At 44.7% G+C, this 26919-nt stretch overlaps 1 protein-coding gene across 1 annotated transcript; it reads left to right on the top strand.

Moving 5' to 3' along the window:
• Positions 1-4042: 4042 nt before the first annotated feature.
• LOC110307489 (large ribosomal subunit protein uL16-like) lies at positions 4043-4345 on the top strand. Its single transcript, XM_021179727.2, has one exon. It carries the CDS (start codon positions 4043-4045, stop codon positions 4343-4345), a length of 303 nt encoding a protein of 100 aa, XP_021035386.2.
• The last annotated feature ends 22574 nt before the right edge of the window (positions 4346-26919 follow it).

Here is a 26919-nt window from a genome sequence, read left to right as displayed (position 1 = left end):
ATCTCAGCTCATCCTGCACCATGCCTGCCTGGATGCTGCCATACTTCCTGCCTTGATGATAATAGACTGAACCTCTGAACCTATATCCAGCCCCAAGTAAATGTTGTTCTTTTATAAGAGTTTTATAAGAGTTGCCTTGGTCATGGTGTCTGCTCACAGCAGTAAAACCCTAACTACAACAGGACTCTAACTTTTATAAGAACAAGCACTATTGGACATGAAAGGTCAAACTGGGATTGGTGGAATAAGAGTAGGTGGTTTTAATAACCCACTTTCATCTTTAGATAAGTCATCCAAACTAAAACTTAACAAAACCAGTATTGTACTACACCATAGGTCAGATGGACTCGACAGATTATTCAGAACAATCTATCCAAGTGAAACAGAATATATGTTCTTCTCAGCAGTTCATTGACCTTCTCTAGAGTAGATCATATTTTAGGCTACCCATTAGATCTTCCAAATACAAAAAAAAAAGAAATAATTTTTAGTATCTTATCAAAAATAGGATACAACTAGGAACCACAACAAGAGAGACCGCAAGCATGGGTGGAGAGTGACCGCCAAACTCTAGAGAGACCACAAGCATAGATGGAGAGTGACCACCAAACTCTAGAGAGACCGCAAGCATGGATGGAGAGTGACCGCCAAACTCTAGAGAGACCGCAAGCATGGATGGAGAGTGACCACCAAACTCTAGAGAGACCGCAAGCATGGATGGAGAGTGACCACCAAACTCTAGAGAGACCACAAGCATAGATGGAGAGTGACCGCCAAACTCTAGAGAGACCGCAAGCATGGATGGAGAGTGACCGCCAAACTCTAGAGAGACTGCAAGCATAGATGGAGAGTGACCGCCAAACTCTAGAGTAACCGCAAGCATGGATGGAGAGTGACCACCAAACTCTAGAGTAACCGCAAGCATGGATGGAGAGTGACCACCAAACTCTAGAGAGACCGCAAGCATAGATGGAGAGTGACCACCAAACTCTAGAGTAACCGCAAGCATAGATGGAGAGTGACCACCAAACTCTAGAGTAACCGCAAGCATGGATGGAGAGTGGCCACCAAACTCTAGAGAGACCGTAAGCATAGATGGAGGGTGACCACCAAACTCTAGAGAGACCGCAAGCATAGATGGAGAGTGACCACCAAACTCTAGAGAGACCGCAAGCATAGATGGAGAGTGGCCACCAAACTCTAGAGTAACCAAGAAGTCACTGAAAGATTGAGAAAGGAAATTTGACATTTTCTAGAATTAAATGAGAATAAAACTCAGAACATGGTTCAAGCTAGGTGTAAGAGGAAAGCATATGTCTCAAATAAACTAATGGTGCACATAAGGATTCTAGGAAAGACGTGAATTCAAGCACAAAAATAGCAGAAAGTTCTGCAATTGAGATAGTCCATAGAACTGATCAAGAAATAGTGAAATCTTTGCAAAAAATAAATAAGATCAGCAAACTCCCAGTCAAACTAATCAAAAAGAAGAAACCCCACATAAATAAAATTAGAGGTAAGTAAATATGGATTCCAATGAAATACAGAGAATTGCTAGAGGGTGTTGAAAACTTACATTCAAAAAGATTGGGAAAGAAACTAGAAGAAATTAATAGATTGTAGGACACATAGACCTACTGAATTTAAGTCAATAGTCTTAAGAAATAGCTCAATGTGTAAAATACTTGCCAAGAAGGCATGAGGACCAGAGTTCAGATCCCTGAAACCCACATATAAGCCAGACAGCCTGACTATAATGCCAGCACTGGGAAGGCAGAGACAGGAAATGGCAGAACAAGCTATCCAGCCATACTAGCTGAAGTGGGAGCTCTTGGTTCAATTGAGGGACCCTGACTCAATGAATAAGACAGAGAGCAATCAAGGAAGACACCAGCACCAATTCCATGCCTCATTCACACATGCACCTGTGTACACATATGCCTACACATGCAAATAAGCATGTGCAAATCACACACACACACACACACACACACACACACAAAGTAAACTTAAGAAGACATAAACAATGTATACAGATCCATAACACCAAGATGGAAGCAATAATAAAAGGCCTCCCAACAAGGAAAAGTCCAGAACCAGGCAGATTCATTGTCAAGTCTATCAAATCTTCAAAGAAGAGCTCACAAACTGTTCTAAAAAGTAGAAAGAACATGACTAAACTCATTATATAAAGTCAACTTTGCACAAGTAGATAAGGACACAAAAAGAAAACTAAACTATAGACCCATTTTTCTGGTAAACAGAGACACAAAAATTCACCAAGAACACATTAAGAACACATTAAGAAGACTGAATACCATGAGCAAGTTAGTCTTATTCTAGGGATAAAAGATTATTCAAGCCGGGCAGTGGTGGTGCACGCCTTTAATCCCAGCACTCGGGAGGCAGAGGCAGGTGGATTTCTGAGTTTGAGGCCAGCCTGGTCTACAGAGTGAGTTCCAGGACAGCCAGAGCTATACAGAGAAACCCTGTCCCAAAAAACCAAAAAAATAAAAATAAAAATAAGAAAGATTATTTAATATGCACAAATCAAGAACTGTAATCCAGCTCATAAATAGACTTAAGGGCAGATCCACGTGTTCATCTCAGTCAATGTAGAAAAGGCCTCAACAAAGCTAAGCTGCCTTTTATAATAAAAAGTCTTGGGGAAAATAAGAATAGAAGAAAGATACCCCAACATGATAAAGGCAATATACACCAAACCTACAGCCATCGTTATAATAAGTGAGGAAAGTTGAAACCATTTTCTCTAAAATCTGGAATAAGACAAAAGTGCCAATTTTCTCCACTCAATATACATTCAATATATAGTGCTGAGTCTTAGCTATACATGAGAAAAATAAAGGGTTGCAAACAAGAAAGGAATAAGTCAAATTATACTTATTTGCAGACAACACGATCTTATACTTAAGACTTTAAAGACCACAGAAGAAAACTCTTAGCCTTTATAAGCACTTTCAGAAATGTAGCAGAATACAAAATCAGCTTTTAAAAAAATGAGTGGCTTTTCTATATACCAATAATGAACCCACTGAGACAGAAATCAATGAGAAAATTCCACTCACAGTAGCTTTTTTTAAAACACTATATAAACCTAACCAAGGATATGAATATATTTCTGAAGACAATCTACAGATTCAATATAATTCCCACTGAAAATTCTAACAACATTCTTTGTAGAACTAGAAAAAAACTAAAATTCACATTATAGCAAAAAGACACCCTACCCCCCAAACAACTAAAGCAATTGTGAACAGAAAGAGCAATGCTGGAAACATCACAATACCTGATCTTAAATTACACTGCAGAGCTACAGTAATGCAAACAACATGGTACTGTCTCAAGAAAGGACTGCAGACCAATGGAGAATAAGGGATCCGCTCAGCTACAGTCAAATTTTGACAAGGCTGTCAAAAACAGTCAATAAAAGATGGACTCTTTAACAAAGGGCACTGGGAAAACTGCAACTCCATGTTGTCAAAGAATGAGACTAGGTCCATATTTCTCACTCTGCACACACAAAAAAAATATGATTCAAAATGAATGATTTAATGTAATCTAAAAATTTTGAAACTGGTACAGGAAAACATAGATAAAACACTGCAAGATGCATGCAGAAGCAAAGACTTTCTAAAAAGATTCCAATAGTATCAGAAATTAGCCCCCAAAAAATTATAAATGAGGTTACATGAAATTAAAAATCTTGCACATGACAAAGGAAATGATCCCCAGAGTGAAGGCACTCCTGCACACAGTAGGATAAAATATCTTTGCCAACCACACAGAAGATTAGCCTGTAAACAGCAATGAAACACTAGAAAACAAATGATCCAGTTGAGAAGTGGGCTGATAAGCTGAATAGATTTCAGAAGAAGAAATCCTAATGGTCAACGAGCACTTGGAACATGCTCAGCGTCCTTTGCCATCAGGAACATCCAAATTAAAAGTACCTTGATTTTCTGGCAGTTGGTAATCGAGCCTCTGATCACAATGCTGTCCCTGATCTAGGCTCCAGACAGGGATGTGTGGTGCCTTTGGGAAGCCCCAGGGCACAGTGGCCAGGGTTTACATTGGCCAGGTCATCATGTCTATCCGAACCAAGTTGCAGAATAAGGAACATGTGATTGAGGCTCTGCGCAGAGCCAAGTTCAAGTTCTCTGGCCGCCAGAAGATCCACATCTCAAAGAAGTGGGGCTTCACCAAGTTTAATGCAGATGAATTTGAAGACATGGTTGCTGAGAAGCGGCTCATTCCTGATGGCTGTGGTGTCAAATATATCCCCAATCGTGGTCCTCTGAACAAGTGGAGAGCCCTGCATTCCTGAAGGCTTCAATAATTCTCTCCTATATCCTACCAAATCATGTTCAATAATAGGGAGGGAAGGTGGGGGAGGTACTAGAACACAGTGCATGAAAGCAATAGGGAAGACTATGTGGAAAGAGCAAAGGAACCAGCCAGAAAGATGAGAAGAGTACACAGGGGTGGGCAGTCGGGAGGAGAGATGAGCATTATGACACATAAGCATGGAAATGCCATGATAAAAGTATTACTCTGCACTAACCACTGAGGCCAGTACTCTACAGAGCTATGTGATGGTGTGATAGGTATCCTGTACTCATTAGGGAACCAGAAAGACTTCTCAACAGAGGTCATCTGAAGCTACCATCCGAAGAAAGAGAGTATCTACCAAATGAGCAGGAAAGAGGATGTGAGAAGAGCATCGTTATCTGGGGGAATGGTACAGACCAAAGCCCAGCATCAGGAAAACCATAGCAGGCTGGAAGGACTGACCAACAGAGGAGCAGAGAACAGGGCCAGCTTGGAGAAAGAGACTGTTGATCACTGAGTGCAGCAGAGGTCACTCTTTGAGGGGCAGAGAAAGGATTTATTTATATGCCATCATCATCATCAACTGACGTAGCAAAGTCATTATTGTCACTGTTAAGATGGAAGCTGGTGACAGGCATGGTGCTGCATGCCCTTAATCCTAGCACTCAAGAGGCAGAGGCAGGAGGATCTCCATGAGTTTGATGCCAGCCTTGTCCTCAGAGTGAGTTCCAGGTCAGACAGAGGTATATAATGAAACCTTGTCTCAAAAAAGAAAAAGAAAAAAAAAAAAAAGATGAAAACTGGTACTTAGCCCCGTGAGTCAGAGGCTGGAGCAGGTTGGAGTTAAAACGGAGTAAAAACTATCTCAATTGGGCACTATCTCAGCATGAAAATTGGGGTAAGCAATTTCCCCCCTTCTCAGTCCTCAGTTCCCCTGTCTCTGAAAGCTTTGGCCTGCTTGGTCTCTGAAGTGACTTCCCACAGTCTGAGTCTTAGGTGTGTTTTCTGGCTGAGTAACAAGGAGAAAGCGAGCAGACTCCCAACCCAATCTTTATCTAGGGAACTGCAATTTACCAAACAAGAAAATCAAGGGGAAATTGCAAAGATGAGGAGGGATAGGCCTTTTTTAGGAACAACAACCTAATCACAAGTCACTGCTGGGGAAGAGATGTCACAAAAACCTTGATTTGCAGCTTTGGGGAGTGGCATGCCACGGGATACAGGCAATTAACAACGTGAGATGCTTCTCTGAGGCTCGGATGAATCATGGGAGGCGGTGTCAATGGGCTGGAAAGGAGGCTTCACAACACGTGACCAAATTCCTAGTCTGATTCATAGAACCTTGTGGAGCTGCCCCACCGAGCTGCCGCTCAGTGATGGAAGTTACAAACCTGTTCCTCTTAGAACAGTACTCACCCCAGACTTAAAAGGGAATGAATGAAGGGGTGAATGAATGAGTGGATGGACAGCTAGCTCGGGTGCTACCCCAATAACTCTGCTGGGATTTTTATCCTAGCATTGCCCTCTGGAGAACATTTGGTCTTATGACCGACCTTCTTAGGAGGAGGTCCCCAAAAGCAGACATTGATTTTTGGAGGTGTTTGTAAGAACTCCTTTCCACTGCAGAGGATGGAATTTACATACAGGAAGCCAATATGGGCATGTTTGTGAATATGTGCCTACTGCCAGAAAATGTAGTTTGGTGCCCATAGATGATAGTCTGTATCATCTATGGGAGATGATACAGAACTATGCTGGCCAATTCACAGCCTCAAGCTACATGGGGTTGCTGAGGGTTTGAAATATGTATAGTGAGAGATAGGTAGGTAGGTAGGTACTTAGATAGATAGATAGATAGATAGATGGATAGATAGATAGATAGATTAATTGATAGATAGATATAGATATAGATATAGATAGATATAGGTATAGATTAAGTACAAATTAACTCACTGGCTTTGAAAGACCTGATAAAAAGAAGTATAGAAACATCATTAGTGATTTTATATTGTATATTGAAATTATTTTACATATATAGTCAGTAAATGTATAATATTAAAATTAATACCACTGTTCTTTACTTAATTTAAAAGTGCATGTGTACTAGGCATGGTAACTTGTGTATGTGGTGATTTAAATGTAAGTAGCCACCCTAAATTCACAAATTTGAATACTTGGTCCCCAGTTGGTAGATCTGTTTGGAAAGGATTTAGGGGGTGTGTCCTTGTTGAAGGAGGTGTGTCAGTGGGTGGGCTTTGAAGTTTCAAAAGACTCTTGGCGGGGGGAGGGGGGGCTGGTGAGATGGCTCAGTGGGTAAGAGCACCCGACTGCTCTTCCAAAGGTCCAAAAGTTCAAATCCCAGCAACCACATGGTGGCTCACAACCACCTGTAATGAGATCTGATGCCCTCTTCTGGTGCAACTGAAGACAGCTACAGTGTACTTACATATAATAAATAAATAAATAAATAAATAAATAAATAAATAAATAAATAAATCTAAAAAAAGGCACACTATAATAATAATTAAAAAAAAAAAAGTTGGAAAGACTCAAAAGACTCTTACCATTCAGTGTGTCTCTTTCTTTCTGCCTGCTAACTGGGGAATCAATCTGTAAGATCTCAGCTGTTCCTGCTGCCACGTCTTTACTCCAGTATCATGGACTCTGATCCTCTGGAACTGTAAGCCCTGAATTAAATGTTTTCTTTTAATAAGTTGCAATGGTCATGGTCTTTTATCGAAGCAATAGAAAAGTAACTAAGATGTCATGTTTATAATCCCAATATTCATCCAGGCAAAGACTGCCCTCACTTCCCTTGTGGGTATGGATGCCCTGGGCTCCAGAGATGAGGTCTCTGCAGATACCGTGTGAGCTATTGTTCTCTTGCTTGTTTATAAAGAAATCCACGGTTCTGCTGATCCCGGGTTTGTGTGTTTTTTCTCCTTCCACCAACGAGATAACAATTACCGAACAGAAAAAGATGAGTCGAGGTGACAGAAGGATTGTTCGGTCAGTAAAGTTTTTTTGCCAAGTATGAGTTCAATTCCCAGGACCCACATTAAAGGCCAGGCATAGCCACACCCAACTATAACCTCCGTCAACCTTGGGAGACAGGGAATCTGTTTGTTCTCTAAGCCATGCTGTATAGTTGTATTTTGTTATAGAAGTTATATTTCTTATTCTAACTGATACAGATAACTAGTAAACATCAAGTTGAATTCCTTAGTTATACAGAGGCTTGCTCTGTATAAGACTCTCCTGCTCATTCATGAATTCTTTCTTCTAGAAAGGAAGTCATGACAGTGATCAGAAACCCCAATGTATTCGTGTTCTCAAGGCAGAGAGGAAAAAATGAATGGGCTGTAAGAGGACTCATGGGGTGTTGGACCGGAGTCAAGTGAAGGAGGAAACAGTGCCCTCAGAGGTCAGAGTATGAGGTATGCACACGAGATTCCAAGTGGGTCTTCCTACCTAATCCAGACGGAACTTAGTCTGAGAAACTCCAAAAGGTCAACTCAATTAAATTGGGAGGGGCAATTCACTCTCTAGAACCTCAAATGATAGTGTCCGACTAGCAAGACAATCTGCTTTTTGTTGCCTCCTATGCATTGGGTTGAAGGAGCTTCCCACATACCCAAGCATGAAGGGGACACTCAACGTTTGGGTAGGGAGACACAGTATACCCCACAGGGTCACACTGGCCTTGTACTTAGAAAAAGTCAACACCCAAGGACCTCAAGAGGCTCAGGCATAATGTGCTTGTTTGATTGACTCTATGAACTGACAAAGAAACTGAGTCACTGGGGACAAGCAAGAATTGTACAGGTTCCCCTGGATAAGGAGGGTTGGTTATTTGGGGAACCCTCTCAGCAGGAGCAGAGTGTAAAGGAGAATTTAAGTCAGGTTCTTCCAGCTCCTTGCTGTTTCATGGTATGCCACAATACTGGGCTTTAACTTGGGGGTCTTGCCCCACAGTGTCTCAGAACTAACATTGTTACTGAATTATTACCGGTGCTGGTTCATTAGAACCAGCAGCTGACACAGAGGGAACATGTGCCTTGCTCCCTCCGTAAATCAATCTGGCTTATATAGGTCAAGCCTCCACCCCTGACTGTGTGAACCCCTCACTTCCCTTTCACATTTCCCAAACTTTATCTGATACATTAATGTGTCTGACCTCTGCTTTTATAAGAAAGCATGGCCCTGTAACCAAGACAACTGGTTTTGGCCTCTAGCACTGAGCCCAGACGGATGTTAGTGATAACCGTCCATCCTGGGACCCTTCGTCCTAGACTGTTGCCTTCCTCCCGTCTGTCTTCTCTGCTCCCAGTACTCTTGCTCAGCCAATCAGGAAGCCAGGTCAGCTTTCTACACTGGCCTTTCTCACCATGTATAATCAATTCCTGTCTTGAAAGACCATCTGGGCTGAACCCTCAGAAAGAGGTGAACTTTGTTCTTTTGTTCTTCCAAGATTGCCCGGGCACCCAGGGAATGGTGAGCCCTAGCCCTTGGATTTAACAGAGGCAGGCCCCAGGTGTGTGAGACCCTGTCACACTTGAGGATGGAGGAACCTGAAGCCATCAAAGCCCACCATAGCTGCCCTTTTCTACTGTATTCTGGAGGGGGGTCAGGCCCTAACCTGAGTCAACGCCAACCAGGAATGACTCAGAAACCATCCCTTCCCACTGGATGCCAGAGTCTAGAAGTACTCAGGAGCAGAGCCTATTCTAAGCTGTCTACATGTGTCTGCCCCCCCCCAACACACACACACGTGAATAAGGCTGAAGGGATGGAAACCTGCAGTCCTGGTGAAGTTGAGAGAATCAATCAAAGAGACAACTAAATCATGAGCTGCCCCATGGGTATCCTGCTAGGAACTTGATTCTAGTTGTTGTTGGCTTTCTGCTACATAGGTAACTTCTTTATATTTAACTACTAAAGGCATAGTCCCATAGGATAACTCGGCCTAAGAAGGAGGGGTGATCCCCTGGGACAGGCCCAGGGTCACATTATTAGCCACAGACTCAGTGGCTTCAGAGAATTTTCATCCGTTTTGTGATTTTGTGACTAAAAGAACAAGATCCAAGGCTAGCAGGTGATTTTCTTATGAGTCCTGTCTCCTCAGCATGTGGGCAGTCAGTTTTCTGCTGCATTCACACACACACACACACACATACACACACACACACACACACACACACACACACACCTGTGTCCTGACCTTACGTCTCATAACAACACCAGCACTAGAACCACTTTAGCACCTCCGTTTGCTTTAATAAGTTTTTTAAAGTCTCATCTCCATTAGCGTAGCTCTCATCTCTCATGAAAGAAGCTCCTCTCTACAACAGAAGACATTAGAGACAACCACAACAGGACATAATGCAGCAATCAGTGGGTCAGGGAGAACCCAGCCCCAGTCAACACATCTCTAACCCAACGCTTGCACCTATGGCTCAGGGAGCATCTCAGAAGAAGGAGCAGAAAGACTGGAAGGGACAGAGGACAAGGAAGTCTACTGCAATGCTGTGTCATCCAAAGAATGACAATGAAGCCACACCCATGAAGTCTCATCAACACAGTGCCTCAACAAGACCTGAATACTGTTAATATCAATACACATGCTAACATGGAAAGGGGGAAAATCTCATGGGATCTCACCTTTAGACAAAGAGAGAGGGAAATTTGCCTCTTGGCTAACCTAGAAGTTATCCTATACAAAAGGGTCAGTCCTCAAATCATACCTACAAACCACACTAAACAGACCCAGAGGGTTGTATTTATATATTCATGCACATATATGTAGCAATGACAATCAAAAAGCAGCTATCACTTTGAGAGGGAGTGAAGGGGACATGGGAGGAGCTGGAAGGCAGGGACATGGAAGGGGTTGGAGAGAGCACAGGGAAGAGGGAATTGATGTAATTGCTACTTTAATTTTTATGATTTTAATGTTTAAAACATCCCACATGTAAACACGTTTATCTTTTGGAGTTCGGGATGTTAAAATTCTGACACCTGAATGCAAAAGGGCTTAATTCAATGTGAGCAGGCCCCATATCTTTTCAGAAACCATCACTGGGCTCAAGACTCCTCTAAGTCTACAGTGTCTTTTCCACTAAGATAGGCAGGCCCACATGGAATAAGAAGAAAGACTTCTGGCTGGGTGTGGTGCCTCATAACAAATAATCTCAGAGTGCAGGAAGCAAAGGCAGAAAGATGGAAAGTTGGAAGCCAAGCTGGGGTACATAGTAAGTTCCAAACCATCTGGGGGGGAAGGGGGGGACAAAAGCAAATAAAGAAACAAAAACAGAAAATGACCTCTGTGTGAGATACCTAAAGGAGGGGGGCTGTGAGAGATGGCTCAGTGGATAAAGCTTTTGCCACACACCCAACTCTCCATCGCTCGCCAGGCAAGCATAGCGCCCCACCTGTACCCTGGCACTACTGAAGCAGACAGAGATGGGGGAATCCCTGGAGCAAGCGAGCTAGTGAGACCAGTCTGCAAATGTTCTAAGTACTGAATGTCCCAAATGTAAACAGCTGCAATCAGAGAGACTCTGTCAGGCCAGAAGACCATCGAGTGCCTGGAGGAGACATCTACAATTACATCGCAAATGCTCTGGTGGACTAATTGGAAGGTTGTCCTGGATAATTTAGCTTCAAGCCTGCCCTGTGGTCCCTCAATCCCCTGCTAATGCCAGCTTTCCTTCCAGGACACGATGGATTGTAAGGACAGTGGTTAATGGCAAGTAATTCTGTCTTGGATTCTGTTGTGCTCATCCACCATGTCTGAGATGTCTGAGTCACTAGTACAAATCAAGCAATCATGCACATGCACAGAGAGAGAGAGAGACAGAGGCAGAGATAGACAAAGAGACAGAGAGACAGAGAGAGTCTCATGTCCTAATTCCCAGCATGTGTGGCTGTCTATGCACCCCTTATGTGGCAACATGATTCACATGACTCTGAGATGGGCAGAGTTCATTCTGGTTTGTCTGGATGGTCCAGGCTCATCGTGTGAGTCCTCATACCCCCTTAGGTGTGGTCAGAGAACCAGAGAGATGAGGCATAGGGAGGACTTGGCCACAAACTGAGGAACACAAGCAGCCCCTACAGGCCCTAGGAAGCAAGGGAGTAGATTCTGTCCTGGAGGCTTCTAGAAGGAGTGTGTCCTGCCCACCCTGTGATCATCACCATTAAAGCCCACCTCAGATGTCTAGCTTCTAGAATTGTGGGGTAAGTAAAGTTTAGGAGTTTGGTTCGGCTTGTTTGTTTGTTTGTTTTAAGCCATGTTGTTTGTAGATATTTGTTACAGCAATGGTGGAAAACCAAAACAGAAGTCAGAAACCCAAGATTCACTTCCTGGTCAGCAGATCCAGAACTGCAGACTCGGCCCAATTGATGAGCCCATTTGAATCTCACTCATCCATTGTCTTATCATGTGAGGCTAACGTAAAAACTAATGGTAATGCAAGAGTAGAAGCAAACTGTCTAGAGGAATAAAGAGGATTAACCAGGGAGGGAGTGTGGGGTGAAGGGGGTTTGTGCTAAAAGTATATTACATACTTGAATGGAAGTGTCCTTATGTATCCCAATACCATGTACGATGAACACACGCTAATGAAAACAAAATATATATCAAAGAACTTACAAACTGCTGGCATCGTGCCCGGCCCAAGGAACCCAGCAGGTATTCCTAGCTATCCATTTCTGTCTAACTCTCTCAGCTTACCCTCCTACTGCTCCTTGAGAAATGAAGAAAACAGTTCCAAGGTAAGACCCAGAGCTCTCCCTGATAACACACAGCCGGTTGGGGTAAAAGGGAGGACTGTGAGCTGACACCACAAACCTCCACTAGGTGGCCTGCTCACAAGGCAAACACAGCTGGTCCCAGCAGCCCTGGCAAAGGCAGCTCCAAAGGCAGCATGCCCTGCTAAGCCAGACAGTGCCCATTGGTGGCCTGGGAGGCAGGCAGTGAGACTGGAGCTGTTCAAAAACAGAAGACCTCCCCAGGGCTAACTGCTCCCAGCCGCCATGCTGTGCCCAGGGTACTGGAAGGATTTGGCCTGGTGTATGTACTCAGTAAGTCCTGGCTGTGGGAGAATATGGAACAGCCTGGACAGGGTGACCCTTCTGATACTTCTGGTGACAGACTGCATGCTAGAGGCTAAACAGACCTCCAAGTCCTCCTAGTCTCCAGGAGACCCCATGGTGTTACTATTAGCATTGGCTCAGGCTGGTACAACTGGAAGACTGCTAGATGGCTGGTGGGCCCAGAGTCTTTAGTACTGACTAGGACTTTGGAGGCATGACCTGTTTGGTTTTTTGTTTGGTTTTTGTTTGTTTGTTTAAGATTTATTTATTTATTTATTTATTTATTTATTTATTATATAGAAGTACATTGCAGCTGTCTTCAGAAACACCAGAAGAGGGCATCAGATCTCATTACAGATGGTTGTGAGCCACCATATGGTTGCTGGGATTTGAACTCAGGACCTCTGGAAGAGCAGTCAGTGCACTTAACCACTGAGCCATCTCTCCAGCCCCATCACAATCTCTTATGGAGCTTTAAAATTAGAAATAGCAATACCCTCCCCTAACCGGCTTGCTCTGTACTTGAGAACAGATGCAGATAATTAACACACACTGCGGCTGGGCGAGTGTGAGTCCATGAACTTGAGCTACTGCTTGAGAAGATGCAGGAGGCATGTCCTGTAGAGACCCCTGCCAAGTGGGAATTTCAAGAGCAGAGGGAATAAGGCCCAGGAAGACTGGACTGTGGCAGGACCTGGATGGGGGGCTGGAAAGGAAACAGGAATGGGACCAGTGGTCTAGTGGGAGTCCAGAGAATCAAGCCAGTGTGCATTTATTTCAGTTTTCCACCATTGCTGTAACAAACATCTATAAACTACATGGCTTAAAAAACAAAACAAACCCCTAAACTTTACTTACCCCACAGTTCTAGAAGCTAGACATCTGAGGTGGGCTTTAATGGTGATGATCACAGGGTTGGCAGGACACACTCCTTCTAGAAGCCTCCAGGGCAGAATCTACTCCCTTGCCTCCTAGAGCCTGTAGGGGCTGCTTGTGTTCCTCAGTTTGTGGCCAAGTCCTCCCTATGCCTCATCTCTCTGGTTCTCTGACCACACCTAAGGGGGTATGAGGACTCACACAATGAGCCTGGACCATCCAGACAAACCAGAATGAACTCTGCCCATCTCAGAGTCATGTGAATCATGTTGCCGCATAGGAGGTGCATAGACAGCCACACATGCTGGGGATTAGAACATGGGGGTCTCTTCTCTCTCTGTCTCTGTCTCTGTCTCTGTCTCTGTCTCTCTCCCTCTCTCTCTGTCTTTATCTCTCTCTATGTGCATGATCGCTTGATTTGTACTAGTGACTCAGACATCTCAGACATTTTGGATAAGACCCCTCACCATCCGGTGGCCAGTGGGAAATGGTTTCTGTCTAGTTGGGACTGAAAGTCATTGAAGCCTCCCTCAAGACCGCTGGGGCCTCAGAAATCAAGGACCAAGCCACCAACATTCACGAGAAGCACACTGTCAACTTGCAGGGACCACATCCTCCTGCCCTCTGCTATACCAGTCTGAGTTTCTCAGAGACTTGATGGCTTTGAGATCAAATTCCTGAGCAGTCTCCTGGAGCTCTATATTTAGGCCCTCCTAGGCTTAGTGTCCCCTTGTGCTGCCACCAGTTAATATTAAATAATTAATAGTATCTAATATTCTACACATATTTTTACTACAGCAAAATTTACTGAACAAATCTGACCATTTAAATATATTTAATTATACATAAATATAATTAATAACATATATTATATAAATATGATAAACAAAAATTAAAATAATACATATAAGAGAAATTATGAAATCAGTCCCATTACCACAGATGATGAGGTCAAGTCTCCAAATGTAGGGAAATCCCAGGAGTCAGAGCACTCAGAGATGCCACACTCAGGAGGCAGGAGAACCACATCCATGGTTGCAGTGTCTCCCCTGCCTGGTAAGCTTGACCATTTTAGAGCAGTTGGGTGGCATTTTGTATGTCATCTGTCTCCACTAACTAGTACTTCTTGGCTTCACTATCATGTAAGCTTTTTGATTAGCGCGTGCAGGCCTAGGTCTCTGGGACACTTCCCATCACTCTGTCTTTGTGGGTCTCTTCTTCCATATTTTTATTTTAAATAAGGTTTACTTTTACTTATTTATACTCGTGTGTGTGTGTGTGTGTGTGTGTCTGTGTGTCTGTGTGTCTGTGTGTGGATGTGTGCACATATCAGTGCATGTGCTTTTGGGGGTGCAAGACATCAGAACTTCCTGGAACAGAGGGTTCCTGTCACAGAGGGTTGTGAGCTGCCCAACATGGATGCTGGGAATCACACTTGAGTCTTCTGTGAGAACAAGAAGACACTTGAACCACCTCTTAGCCACTGAACCAGCTCTCTAGCCTTCATTTTTTGTTGATTTCTGAAACATTTTATCACCCTAAAAGAAACCTTCATGCCCATCAAAGTATCATTCCCTGCTCTGCACTCCCCGGCAACCCCTGACCTGCCTTGCCTTCTGTCTCTATGGATTTCAATACTCTGGAACATGTGATCTTTTGTAAGTGCCTTCTTTCATTTAACATAATTGGGGGATGGTATTTTGTTTTTTACATTTACTGGTTGTATGTTTGTAGGGAAGGGGGGGGGTCTTGGTGCCACCATGATACACATGCAGAGATTAAAAGACAACATTCAAGGGTCGGTTCTTTCCTTCTACTGTTGGGAGTTATTAAGACAACACAATTGTCCTGATCTCTGAATTGGGCCTCTCCCCCTGAGAAGAAAAGGGGGTCAAAAGCAGGCCACCTACACACCGCTCCGAGAACAACCACAGATTGTTCCAGCCCTAAGTCAGCGCCGGATGTCCTGACCACAAGATGTACCCTGATACCACCAAGTTCCTGCTTCCCCGTGTAGTTGCCAAAAGAAAAATTTCTGCTGCCCCATCCCTCCTGCTGAGAAGTACTTCCCCTTTTGCTTGTGCATTTAAGCCTTGAGCCTTGCTGAATACAGTGATACCTTGATGCTAATCAGACTGCTTCCATGTGTTCTTGCACTTGGTGTCCGTCTTTCCCTCCCCCCATTTGGTTCTTAGAAGAAGGTCCCCTCGAGACCCTCGAATAATTGGACCTGCTGGACAGGTCATTCTACCATCAGAGTTAAGGTTTGAACTCAGGTCGCCAAGTTTGGAAGTAAGGGCCTTTAGCGGCTGAGCCATCTCCACAGCCCAGTGCGATGTTTTTGAGATTTATCCACACTGTGGTGCACACTGGCACTTTAATCTTCTGTACAGCCAAGTATTATTCCCATCGTACTTAATTGTTTAAACTGCATACACCACCTTTTAAATTTTGTATTAGTCTCTGAAATGATGGCGCTGCTCAGAGCTGGTTCACAAAGGAGGCTGTGAATGCTGCCCACACTCAGACTGCTCCCTCCTCATGTCTGTCTCCTCCTCCACCAGCCTCCAATGGTTGCCAAGAATTCTTCTCCTCCACTGAGCCACCCCTGAACAATCTCCATGCTTAGCATCCTTGCTCTGAGAGTTATCAACTTCCATCCCTCATCAGCTACAGAGCAGAGCTCCCTACAAGGATCTGGCCACGTGGAACCCCTCAGCCTGGAAGGCCTTCCTCACTACCTCGTCTGCTCTTACAGATCAATTCCAACACTTTAACTCAATGGCCCTTGTTCTCTAAAATCCAAATGCTAAAAAGAGCCGGGGAGTCACCGAGGGGCAACCTGCCTCAAGACTGACCTTCACAAAGACAGGTGGAGAGGTAGATGAGTCGACTCAAGTTTCCACACTGATGCTTTGGGGGACTCTAGACCTTACTTACAAGAGAACATATGTGCCAATGAGATAGATATAAGCATGTTAACATATTCCTGCTGAGGTCCAGCTTAATGACCCAGAAACTAATTATTATAACTTGGAAAGGTCTAAAAGAAACACAGCCCATGTGGCGTTTGTTATCACATAAGGAATGGAGCCATGGAAGTTGAAAACAATGCAGGACCACTTAGTGGATATTGACCATGCAGTACTGGTCAATAAGGCTCTTTGCCTTATCGTGACATCATCTATTTAACAGTAAGCTTGCATGTTCCATGCTAGTCTCTCCTAAGAATCTTAAGGTTGTGAAAGTGGAGAAGAGCCAGGATAACCTAGGGTCCAGTGCTCAACCTTATGCTTTGGTAGCTAATGCCTCAGAGCTGAGGGTGTGCCAAAATAGAACCTCACTGTGGCCGGAGCATCACAAGACAAGTCTTTATGCCTGAGCCCAAATCTGCAGGCTGAGTCTCCCTATTGTCCAAGTCACCGCCTCAGCAATCCCCTCCTTGTTCACCTGGCCCTGTCCCCATATCTAAGATGGTGTTTCAGCAGGGCACGGTCTCCTGGCTTAATTTCCATACACCCATTTTCCTTTGCAATGACCCTTAAGGGGCTCATCACGATCCCTCAGCTCCTCCAGCGCCTCTCACCCACCACTTAATGTCTTTGTCTCCTTCCCCCTTTCTTACTTCCTGATACCCTGCCCCCCCCAGCCTCATCACATCCCTCAGCCCCTCATCCACAGAACCAAGAAGAGACCAAGCCCCAAGCTGGGCTTTCAGATACTGTCATTTTCTTGCCCTCGCCCCCTTATCTCCTCATCTCTCCTCATTCCATACTCTAATGCACTTTCTCTTTCCTTTCTTGCCTTTCTCCTATTGGTTAAAACTCCTTCCCTGCAGGAGAAGCAAACAATGTCTAGTCCTCTTCCTGAACACAAACTGGGGTAGGATTCCAGCAAAGTTCGCTCTGCAGAACCATCGCGTTTATTAGGCTCACTAACAGAGAGATGGGTGAAGTGGGTATGGGCAGGAGCATGGTATGATAGCTTGAATAGTTTAGCCCATGGGAAGGGCTCCTATAAGGAGATGTGGCCTTGTTGGAGGAAGTGTGTCACTGTGGGGGGGATGGGCTTTGAGGTCCTGTGCTGGGGCTCTGCCCAGTGTAGAATCAGAGTCTCCTCTGGGCTGCCTTTGAATCAAGATGTAGAACTCTCAGCTCCCTTTTCAGCACAATGTCTGCCTGGACTTTGCCAGGCTTACTACCATGTTGATAACAGAGGTTCAAACTAAAGCGCTGAAACTGTAAGCCAACCCCCATTTAAATATTGTCCTCTGTAGAAGTTTTCTTGGTCATAGTGTCTCTTCACAGCAATGAAACCCAAACTAAGAGTACCTTAAAGTAGCCATACCAGTTTGCCTTTAGCATAGATGGTGACTCCCCATGGCTACATGGGTATGACCTCATCCCCAGTTCTTCCACCCTGTACCCTTCTAGTCAATCCCTGAGGCTACATGCAGGTTAAAATTGATTACAATTGGTTGGGAGGGTTGGCTGGATATTTGGGTGAAGATCCCATGACCCTCCCCACCCCTACCATCAGTAGTCAACAAACTGTGGTGATCTTTTGCAGCTGGCATGGCTGAATTCATAAAGGTGCTGGCACTTTGGTTTGTAAGATAGCCCAGTGTATCATTCCCATGTACACTTCGAATTTCCCCATCCACAAAGTAAAAATTTGAAGCAGCTAATGTCTGAGCCCCTTCTGTGGCAAAAAAAAAAAAAAAAACTGTAGCATGCACACCCCTCTTAAAACCCTGTTCTGAGTATTTAAGTGCTTGGAACAGACCACTGGGGTCCCAGCACAAACAGGAAAGGGCGTTCACTCCCATGCTTTTTGTCTGGGATGCTTCAATTTCTTGTGAAGAAAAATAGCTTGGTTTGATCCACCAAGGGAAAAACAAAAAGGAAGCTAAGTCCCAAGTGAGGCTCAGAAAACCAATAACCAAACCACACAGAATACAGACATCAGACACAGCTCAACGGGAAACCTAGCTGCTGGCCTAGGGATCCAGGGGGGGCCAGAGAGACTGGGGAAGTCAAGGCTGTGAGAAGGGCCAACCCCAGATGTGGCTCCCTCTTTAGAACAATGCTTCCAGGTGTCATGAACCAGATACAGATACAGATAGGTACAGGCACAGGCACAGGCACAGATAGATATACAGATACAGATACAGATACAGATACAGATACAGATACAGATACAGATACAGATACAGATACAGATACAGATACAGATAGATATACAGATACAGATACAGATGCAGATGCAGATGCAGATGCAGATGCAGATGCAGATACAGATACAGATACAGATACAGATACAGATACAGATACAGATACAGATACAAAGTGTTATTTGTTATATTTTGGGACAAGGTCCCATCATTTTCTCTTCCTCTGTCCTCCTATAAGTGCTGCTGGCCTTCTAGGGAGAAAAAAGAGGATGGAGATGCTGGCAGACTGGGCCCTACACGTCACCTCGGGATAGTGTTAGAGAAGATGAGCATTGAGTAAGGTATATGTGCTTATAGACCTGCATCACATCTGAACGCTTGCTCTCTCTCTCTCTCCCTCCATCTCTCTCCTTTATTTTGTTTATTTGTTTTAATTACTTATTTATTTATATCTATGTGCATGTGTGTGGATGGCGGAAGACAACTTGCAGAAGTTGGCTTTCTCCTTCTTGATTTGTCAAGAGATGAACAAATATTGTCACAAGATGTGGCTTCAACCACCATGTTGCCCCGCCATGTGGATCTTTCTAGGAATTACCCCGAAGCTCTATCAGCAGATTACTCCAGGCTGGTAGAAATATCACATCTGTGCCTCGGTTTCTTCTCTACAAAATGGGCCTCCATATCACCCCCCTGGGAGGTCATGAGGATTTAATGAGTTAATGTGAATGCAGCCCTTAAAACGGTGTCAGGAATATAGTTGTGCTCAGTAAGTATTGATAATTACTATGAATTATTATCCTAATGTAATTGAGTAAGAGGAGGCAAAGCTCCCAGAGAAATGGAACCAGCAGATGTATTTTAGTCAGCTCTGGGGGCAGGGACCTGCGATGGCAACCTGGGAGTCAGTGAAGGAAGCTCCACGTGGCAGGGACAGCTTGTTGGTTGAAGCTGGACCCTGTGGCACCAATTGTTCACATCTTAATAGATCAAGAAGCAAAGAGAATATGACCAAAAGGAGACCTGGACTATGAGCTCCATAGGTCTAGTCCAGTGGCTAGGTCACAGGTCTCCACAACATCCCAAAACAGCACCACCGGCTGGGAATCAAATGTTCAAATGCGTGCACTGGGGTGGGTGTGGGGGGGACAGTCAATAACTCAAGCTATAACAAGCACCAACAAAGCCCAAAGGGATTCCAATAAATTACCCCACGGTCATTCTGCTACGCCACACTGAGTGTTTTGATAGAGAAATCTTTCCTTTTCCTCGTTTACACTTTCCTTCCTATTTTATCTTATTTGTGTTGTGGTTGGAGTGTTACCAATTTAAGCCCTGTGGCAGAGAGAAGGGAGGGAGGATTTGGAGACATGTAGGAAAGCAGACAGACATTCCAGGATCCCAAAGCAGTCTTCAGGGCGGCCTTACCAGCATCTTTCAGCAGCCAGCTCCTCATCTCCAGCATCAATCTGGAGATGGGGCTGAGTTTGTGACGGTTTCCCAAGAGACGGCTCTGAGAGGGGGGTGAGGTGCATAGCCCCTATTCCCTCTTAAAGGTACATTTTATGGCTGTGTACATTAAGTCCAAACAGCCTGGCAATAGGCCATGTGCCCTGAAATACAGGAAGCCAGGACAGGCGCAATGGAGAAGAGAGTGGTCCATCAGCAGGCTGTGTTGGGGACACTGGGCTCTCTGGACAGACGGTCTGCCTGCTAGAGAGCCTCAGGACCATGTTCCAGGTCAACAGGAAATAAGAGAATGCTTAGAGAGAGAAAGAACGTATCTTCTGCAGCAGGTACCTTTCACAGGCATTTGGTGGTTCAGCCTCAGCCCCTGGGAGCCCTGAGACCAACACAGGGTATGGCTCTGGTTAACAATGCAGAAGCCAAGCAGGTAAGGTCTATGGCTTGAGGAACTCATACCGTGTGTAGAAACTTTGAATGAGATCCCTGCTGCCTCTCCTTGGACTCCTCATGCCACCCTCAGCCAGCACCACCTAGGAAACCAGGAGTCTCCCCACCTTCCATTTCAGGAACCCTGTTTCTTCCTCACTACTTTGTTGAACCCACCCCCTCCCCCCAGCGGCTCTCGGGGTTTACCCTTTAACATGAGGTCACCAGGCTGTCCCACTGGTCTGTTAGCAGAAGGCCAGCATGGTAGAACCAAGATCTCTTGGGGGACAGGCAATATGCCCAGGAGGCTTCTGCCAGATGAAATTTAGTCCTATCCACAGTGTCCCCTCTCCTCCCATACCTTCCCACAGCCCAAACAAAATATCAGCCATGATCCAGGCCCTCGGTGCTAGGGTTGCAGGGATGAATGGGAGACCTATACTGCCACCTTCTAGAAATGGGGCCCGTGCTCACTTCTGCATACAACAAAAATTTATTGAACACCTACACTCTGCCAGCTCATTTCAGAAGTTGGGGGACAGACACGAAAAACATCATAGAGGCTAGAGAGAGGGCTCAGCAGTTAAGAGGGCTTGCGGTTCTATTGTGAGGACTTGGGTTCAGATCCCAGCACCCATGCTGGGTGGCTCACAAACACCCATAACCCCAGTTCCAAGGGATCTGATACCTTCTTCTGAACTCTGAGTATACATAAATGATTTTTTAATATTTTTTAAAAGAGAAAATGCATGCAAATCTGACTTGGTAAAGTTTTCACTCTAGGGAGACATTCAGTGAGTCACTGCACCAAGTATTTGTTACAAATGAGGTTCAGGGGTCAGAAAACTGTACAGTAGCCAAAGCGGAGGCCAATAGCTCCTGGATTCACTATGACCAAAATAAATGACAGGAACCACCTGAGGAAGGAAAGGCTTGTTCCGGCTCATGAGAGCTACAGTTCATCGTGGCAGGGGGCAGGAGGCAGGACAGCTTAGCAAAGCATGGGACAGAGCATAGGCCACAACTGGAAGCAGCAGCGCCTTCCAAAGCCCCTCTGAGAGACTTCCACCAAGCCGACTCCACCTCTTAAAGGTGCCATGGCTTTTAAGGCTGGGGAACAAACACTTCAGTAGGAACCCACAGGGGACATTTCAGATTCTGAGACCTGGCAGCATCAGGAGAATGGCCTAGTGAAATTGCGTGTGCATGAGCTCACGGCTAACCCCCAAGTCATCTTGGCCTTTACATGAGATCTGGAGAGCTACACTCTAGTCTTCATGCTTGTGAATCATCTTGCCAGCTCCCCACCTTCCCTCCTCCAGCACCAGCCTGAGGGAAACTCAAGGCGAGTCCCTGGCCAGGCTGCGGTATCAATGTACCACAGACTGGCTACCTAAAATTAAAGAATGTCAGCAGCGCTCAGCTGTGGAAGCTGAAAGGTGGTGATCCGTGAGGTGCAGGGGGGACACTGATTTCTTCTGAGGAATGTGAAGGAAGGATCTTCCTAGGTCCCTCCCTGAGGGTTGTAGAAGGCCACTTTCACCCCCAGCAGTGTTCCTTGATGACCGTGATGCTGTCTACATGGCACTCTCTGTATGTGTGCGTCTGCCTCCAAATTTTCCCTTTTCATATGGACACTGTCATAGTGGATGACAGCCTGCCCAAAATTGTCATTGGTCCTCTGAGCCAGCGGCAACACGAACAACACAGACACCAAGTCAGGTTCATGCAGCAACTTTACTTCGGGCTCTCTTCCCTAGCAGCTTCTTCTTAGGACAAGGGCTAAACTACTCATATTCTACTTCTGGCTTCTACCTAGGGCAAGGGCTAAACTACTATTCTACTTCTGGCTTCTACCTAGAGCAAGGGCTAAACAACTCACTACTCCAGCCAACTCCTGGCCTTCTAGCTCCATCCCACATCATCCAATCAGAATTCACACATGCTCCAGGCACAAGCTTAGGTCGTTCACAGATAGGCTGACAGGTCTGGATCATGAGGAACTGTCCAGCCTGGCAGGCAGCCCACGCATGCAGCCTCACTGCGCATGCTCGGGCAAGGCAGTAAACAAGTGGGTTTCACGGGGCCTGCGGCCCGCACCCGCTTCCCACACCAAATACCAAAAACGATGACTTTAACTTCTGCCAGGATTCCATCTCCGAATAAGGTCCCATTCTAGGGACGTCAACCCGTGAATCTGAGGCAATACGAGGAGGAACTCAAACACGATTCATAACATGGACCAAGGAACATCTGATGAAGAGTGAAGAACCAGGTTCCGGTTCCTAGTTCTAATCCTGCCTCTCAATTCTTGATTACTTCAACAGGGAAAGAATCTTTCCTGTTGTCAGAAAAGTCCGACTTAAAGTAATTCCCCTTGTATCCCTTTCAACTGATCAAACTCCACAGGTGACCAATTGTTCCCCTGCATGTTTGAGGTGGTGACTTGAAGAAAGGATCTCCCAGCTCTGAGAAGTTTCCAAGGTTTCTAAGGACAAAACTTGAACTCCGCCCCCCTCCATAGACACAATCTCAGCCAGAACAAAAAAGTTTGGGCCAAGCTGTGAAGGATGGAGCCAGAAAAACCTAATAAGCTATGTGGAAAAGCCAGAGAGAAGCCCAGTAGGTAGCCCTTGTCCTGTTTCCAGAAACAGCTGGAGCCTTATCTTCTGTAGCACTGTCTCCTCTCAGAGGCCCCCAAATATAACCCAGTCACCTGGGGTATTAGATAAAACAGTTTGCCTAGCCTATGCCACAGCTTCTAGGGCTGGATCTCAGAGGGATGCTTTTACGGAATGCCCAGGGTGACACTGGTCTCCAGCAGTGGTAGCAACTGCTGATCCTCTGCTGGGCCTAAAGATAAACATGTGCTCAGGGCTCTGAGGATCCCAGCAGTTGGGTCTGTGGGGAACTGACATAGTTCCTAAGCCTTGATTATGGCTCGAAGTTGTCTCCAGGAAGATTCTGATTCCTATTTCAAACCCTGCCTCTCAATTCTTGATTACTTCAGCAAGTGCCTTTCAATTGCTTCACTCTTGTGTTTTATGAAAAAATGTCTCAAGCTTCGGTCTTTTAGGAAAAAAGGAAATATCATATATAGATGCTATTTCCCATGTTTGGGAAGGTCTGTGTATGTCTACCTCAAGGAAGGGCTGAAGAAAAACATGTATTTGTCTTGGTTTTCATTGCTTTAAGGCAACACAAATACACAGACATGCCTTAGGGACAGTCCACTCAAAACATTCTTTATAAACAGTGATGGCCACAGGTGGATTATACATGAGCTTCACTTTGGGTGGGTCCCATGATGCTATTGTTACTCAACAATGACCCTTCTGGTCTCACTCCTCCTGTAGTTATGAGTTCAAGATTCTATAGTGTACAGGGAAACCCAGGAGTCCTAGGAATTTATGTCCCCAAGAATCAATCCTCATCCAGTCGAACTAATGATATTAATTGCCTCAGTTGCCTTGTCTCTAAGTTGAGTCAGCTCCAAAGCATGTTCTACACTGGGTCACCAATTCCCAAACGATCAAGCTTTGGTTATGCACAGTAGTGAACTTCATGATAACATGGTCTTCCCTCCTTTCTCTGCCTCACTCTCTCTACATCCGACTGGAGTTTCCTGTCATCAACGTACAGGGAAGTGACATGCTCAAATACTTATCTGAGGGGTCTCCATCTAAGGGGATTCTGGAAGACAAATCTAAACTGCTGTTCTGTCGGACCACAACTCTTACTGAAGAACTCAAATCCAAGGCTCTATGACATTCTGGATTTAAGGGCAGAATAATTTAGGTATAACAGCATAAGCTTTACAGGGCCCCTTCTGGAAAAGCTAAATGCAATCCTGTAATTCAAACTGAGTGCTCCTTTGAGGTTCTGCATGAAATTGGGTTTGAAGCTCAAATAAATTGTCAGCATCTGGAATTGGCCAACACAAACAATAGAAGAGATTTTGGAGGTGGGATCTGGGATGGTATAGCCATTTTAGAAAACAGCCCCAAGTCTCTGCAGAGGTCAAACATCATATGACCCAGCAATTCTGCTTCTTGGTCTAAACCTGAGAAAACATCTGTCTGCATAAAACTTGCACATGAATCTTCATTGTTCATAATAGCCCCCAAGTACAAAGACAACCCAAAGTCCATTAACGCAACTGATGAGCTGATTAACAAAATGTGGTATAACCAGCCACACAGTGCCCTTACCCACAGAAGGAATGGTATTCTAATAGATGCTATAACACTCATGTCCTTGAAAACCTGGAGCCTGATACAAAGCAAGAGAACTCAGTCACAACAGGCCACCTATTATATACAAGTCTACCCATATAAATTGTTCAGAATAGGCAAATTCATAGAGGCAGAAAGCAAATTGGTGACTGCCAAGGATGTATGAGAAGTGAGTGCTGATGGATATGGGATTTCTTTGGGCTGATAAAAATAAAACTAGGCAGTGGTAGTGTTAGCAGTCAACTTCGTGACTATGATAGATACCACTGAGCTGTATATTTTCACATAGTGAGTTTTGTTGTGTGTGAACCATATCCCAATAATCTGTTGTTTGAAAGAAATGAGTATTCAAATGTCCCCTCATAACAATGCTGAAGGGACTCTGCTGTGTCCCCAACAAAGTTCACCTGAAGTTTCATCCTCCTTGAGAAGTAGGAGATAAGATCAAGTGGGACCTACACAAGATGATTAGCTCAAAAAAGCTCTGAGCCATTTTTAGACTAGGTAAATGGGTTATCTTTAGAAATGGTCTGTTATAAAAATTCAGCTTGACTCCACGGCTTGTATGTGCCCCTGTGCTGGTTAATAATAATTGTCAACTTGACAAGATCTAAAATCACCTAGGAGACAGGCCTCTGGGCACATGTGTGAGGGAGTTTTTAGGTTGGGTTAACTGAGGTGGGAAGATCTATCCTAATTGCAGGCAGCACCATTCCAGGGGCCTAAAGACGGCATAAAAAGGAGGGTGTGAGCTGAACATCAAACATCCATCGCCTTCTCCTTCCTGAGGGCCTGTGATGTGACTATCTACCTCACGTTTCTGATGTCATACTGTTGTATTCGAATGAGAAACATCCTCTCGTAGGTTTTTATATTTGAGCACTTGGTACCCAGTTGTTGGTGTTGTTTGGGATAGTTATGCAGCCTTTAAGGGGTGGAACCTTGTTGGAAGAACTATGTCACTGAAAGATAGCTGCTTTGAAACTTTATGACCTCACTGTTCTTCCTATTCTCTCTCTCTCTCTCTCTCTCTCTCTCTCTCTCTCTGTGTGTGTGTGTGTGTGTGTGTGTGTGTGTGTGTGTGTGTGTGTGTGTTTCCTGTGTGAAGATGAACTGTGACCTCTCTGCTTCCTTGCTGCCAGGCCTGGCTCACACTCCTACTGCCATGCCTTCCCTGTCTTGATGGACTATGTCCCCTTTAAACTGTGAGCTAAAAAGAACCCTTCCTCCTTTCCTTCCTTATTCCTTACTCTTTTCCTTCCTTTTGTCACTTGCCTTTTGTCAGGGCATTTTTATCACAGTGACAGAATGTAATAAGGTAACTGGAACAGCCCCTCTCAGCATGTGATGATACCTGGGCTGCCCCGGAACTCTGTAGAAAGTCCTCACCAGCAGGAATGCCTCCATCACATATGGAACTCTCAGTGTCCAAAGCCTCAAGCTGAATTAACTCTATTCTTTGTAAATTACCCAGTCTAGAATTTAGTAACAGTAACAGAAATTAGACTAGAACAGACTCATTATCATAAAATGACTTTATATATTTCCTGGGGTAAAACATAGTTCAGAAAATCTTTAATTTCAAAATGGATTTAACCGACTCTGAAGCCGAGCATAGTGGCATATGCCTATAAGCATTTGAGAATCTAAGGCAGAAAGATGACTTTATGAGGCCAGCCTGGGCTACAGAGAACTTCAAAATAAGACCCTATCTGAAAATGAAACAAAAGTATCAAAAGTCTTTAACAAAGTGTAAGATCATCTATTTTCTAGAAGAGTAGGATCTCAGATAAATCAAATGAACGATTGAAGGTCACACAAATAGAAATCAGAATTGCTGTGCTTGAACCTACATCTCCAGCCATGCACCACAAAGACAAACAGAGGTCAAGTAGTGCCTGGGCTTTGATGGGATAAGACTGAGAGACTCAAGAAAACCAGAGTGGGGAAGAGACTAAAGTCACTCCCAGAGCTTCCTCCTAAACGGGAAGATAGTGAGAGCAGCCATCTTCCACGTTCCTTGGAGAGAAAACCTAGAAGAACCAACTTATACTGGGACCAAAAAGCTGTAGCAATTCTCATTGGGCTGATGATGGCCCTGCACCATGAAGATGATAGGCAAGTGTGTGCATATGAGAGAGAGACTGACAGGCACTGTGCATCACCCAGGCACAGCTGGGACACTGGGGAAACAGACTTCAAATGTGGTCCTGTCAAGTCCTGTGCTCTTTGCTCCTTGGTACCATGTAGCAGACAGAAAATAAAACTGTTTACATTTTTAAATCTCTGTGCTAT

This window comes from Mus caroli, unplaced genomic scaffold (genome assembly GCF_978045245.1).
Source record: "Mus caroli unplaced genomic scaffold, Mus_caroli_1 scaffold_2, whole genome shotgun sequence".
Classification (NCBI taxonomy): Eukaryota; Metazoa; Chordata; class Mammalia; order Rodentia; family Muridae; genus Mus; species Mus caroli.
The sequence above is the reverse complement of the archived record's forward strand: the minus strand, read 5'-3'. Positions and strand labels throughout refer to the sequence as shown.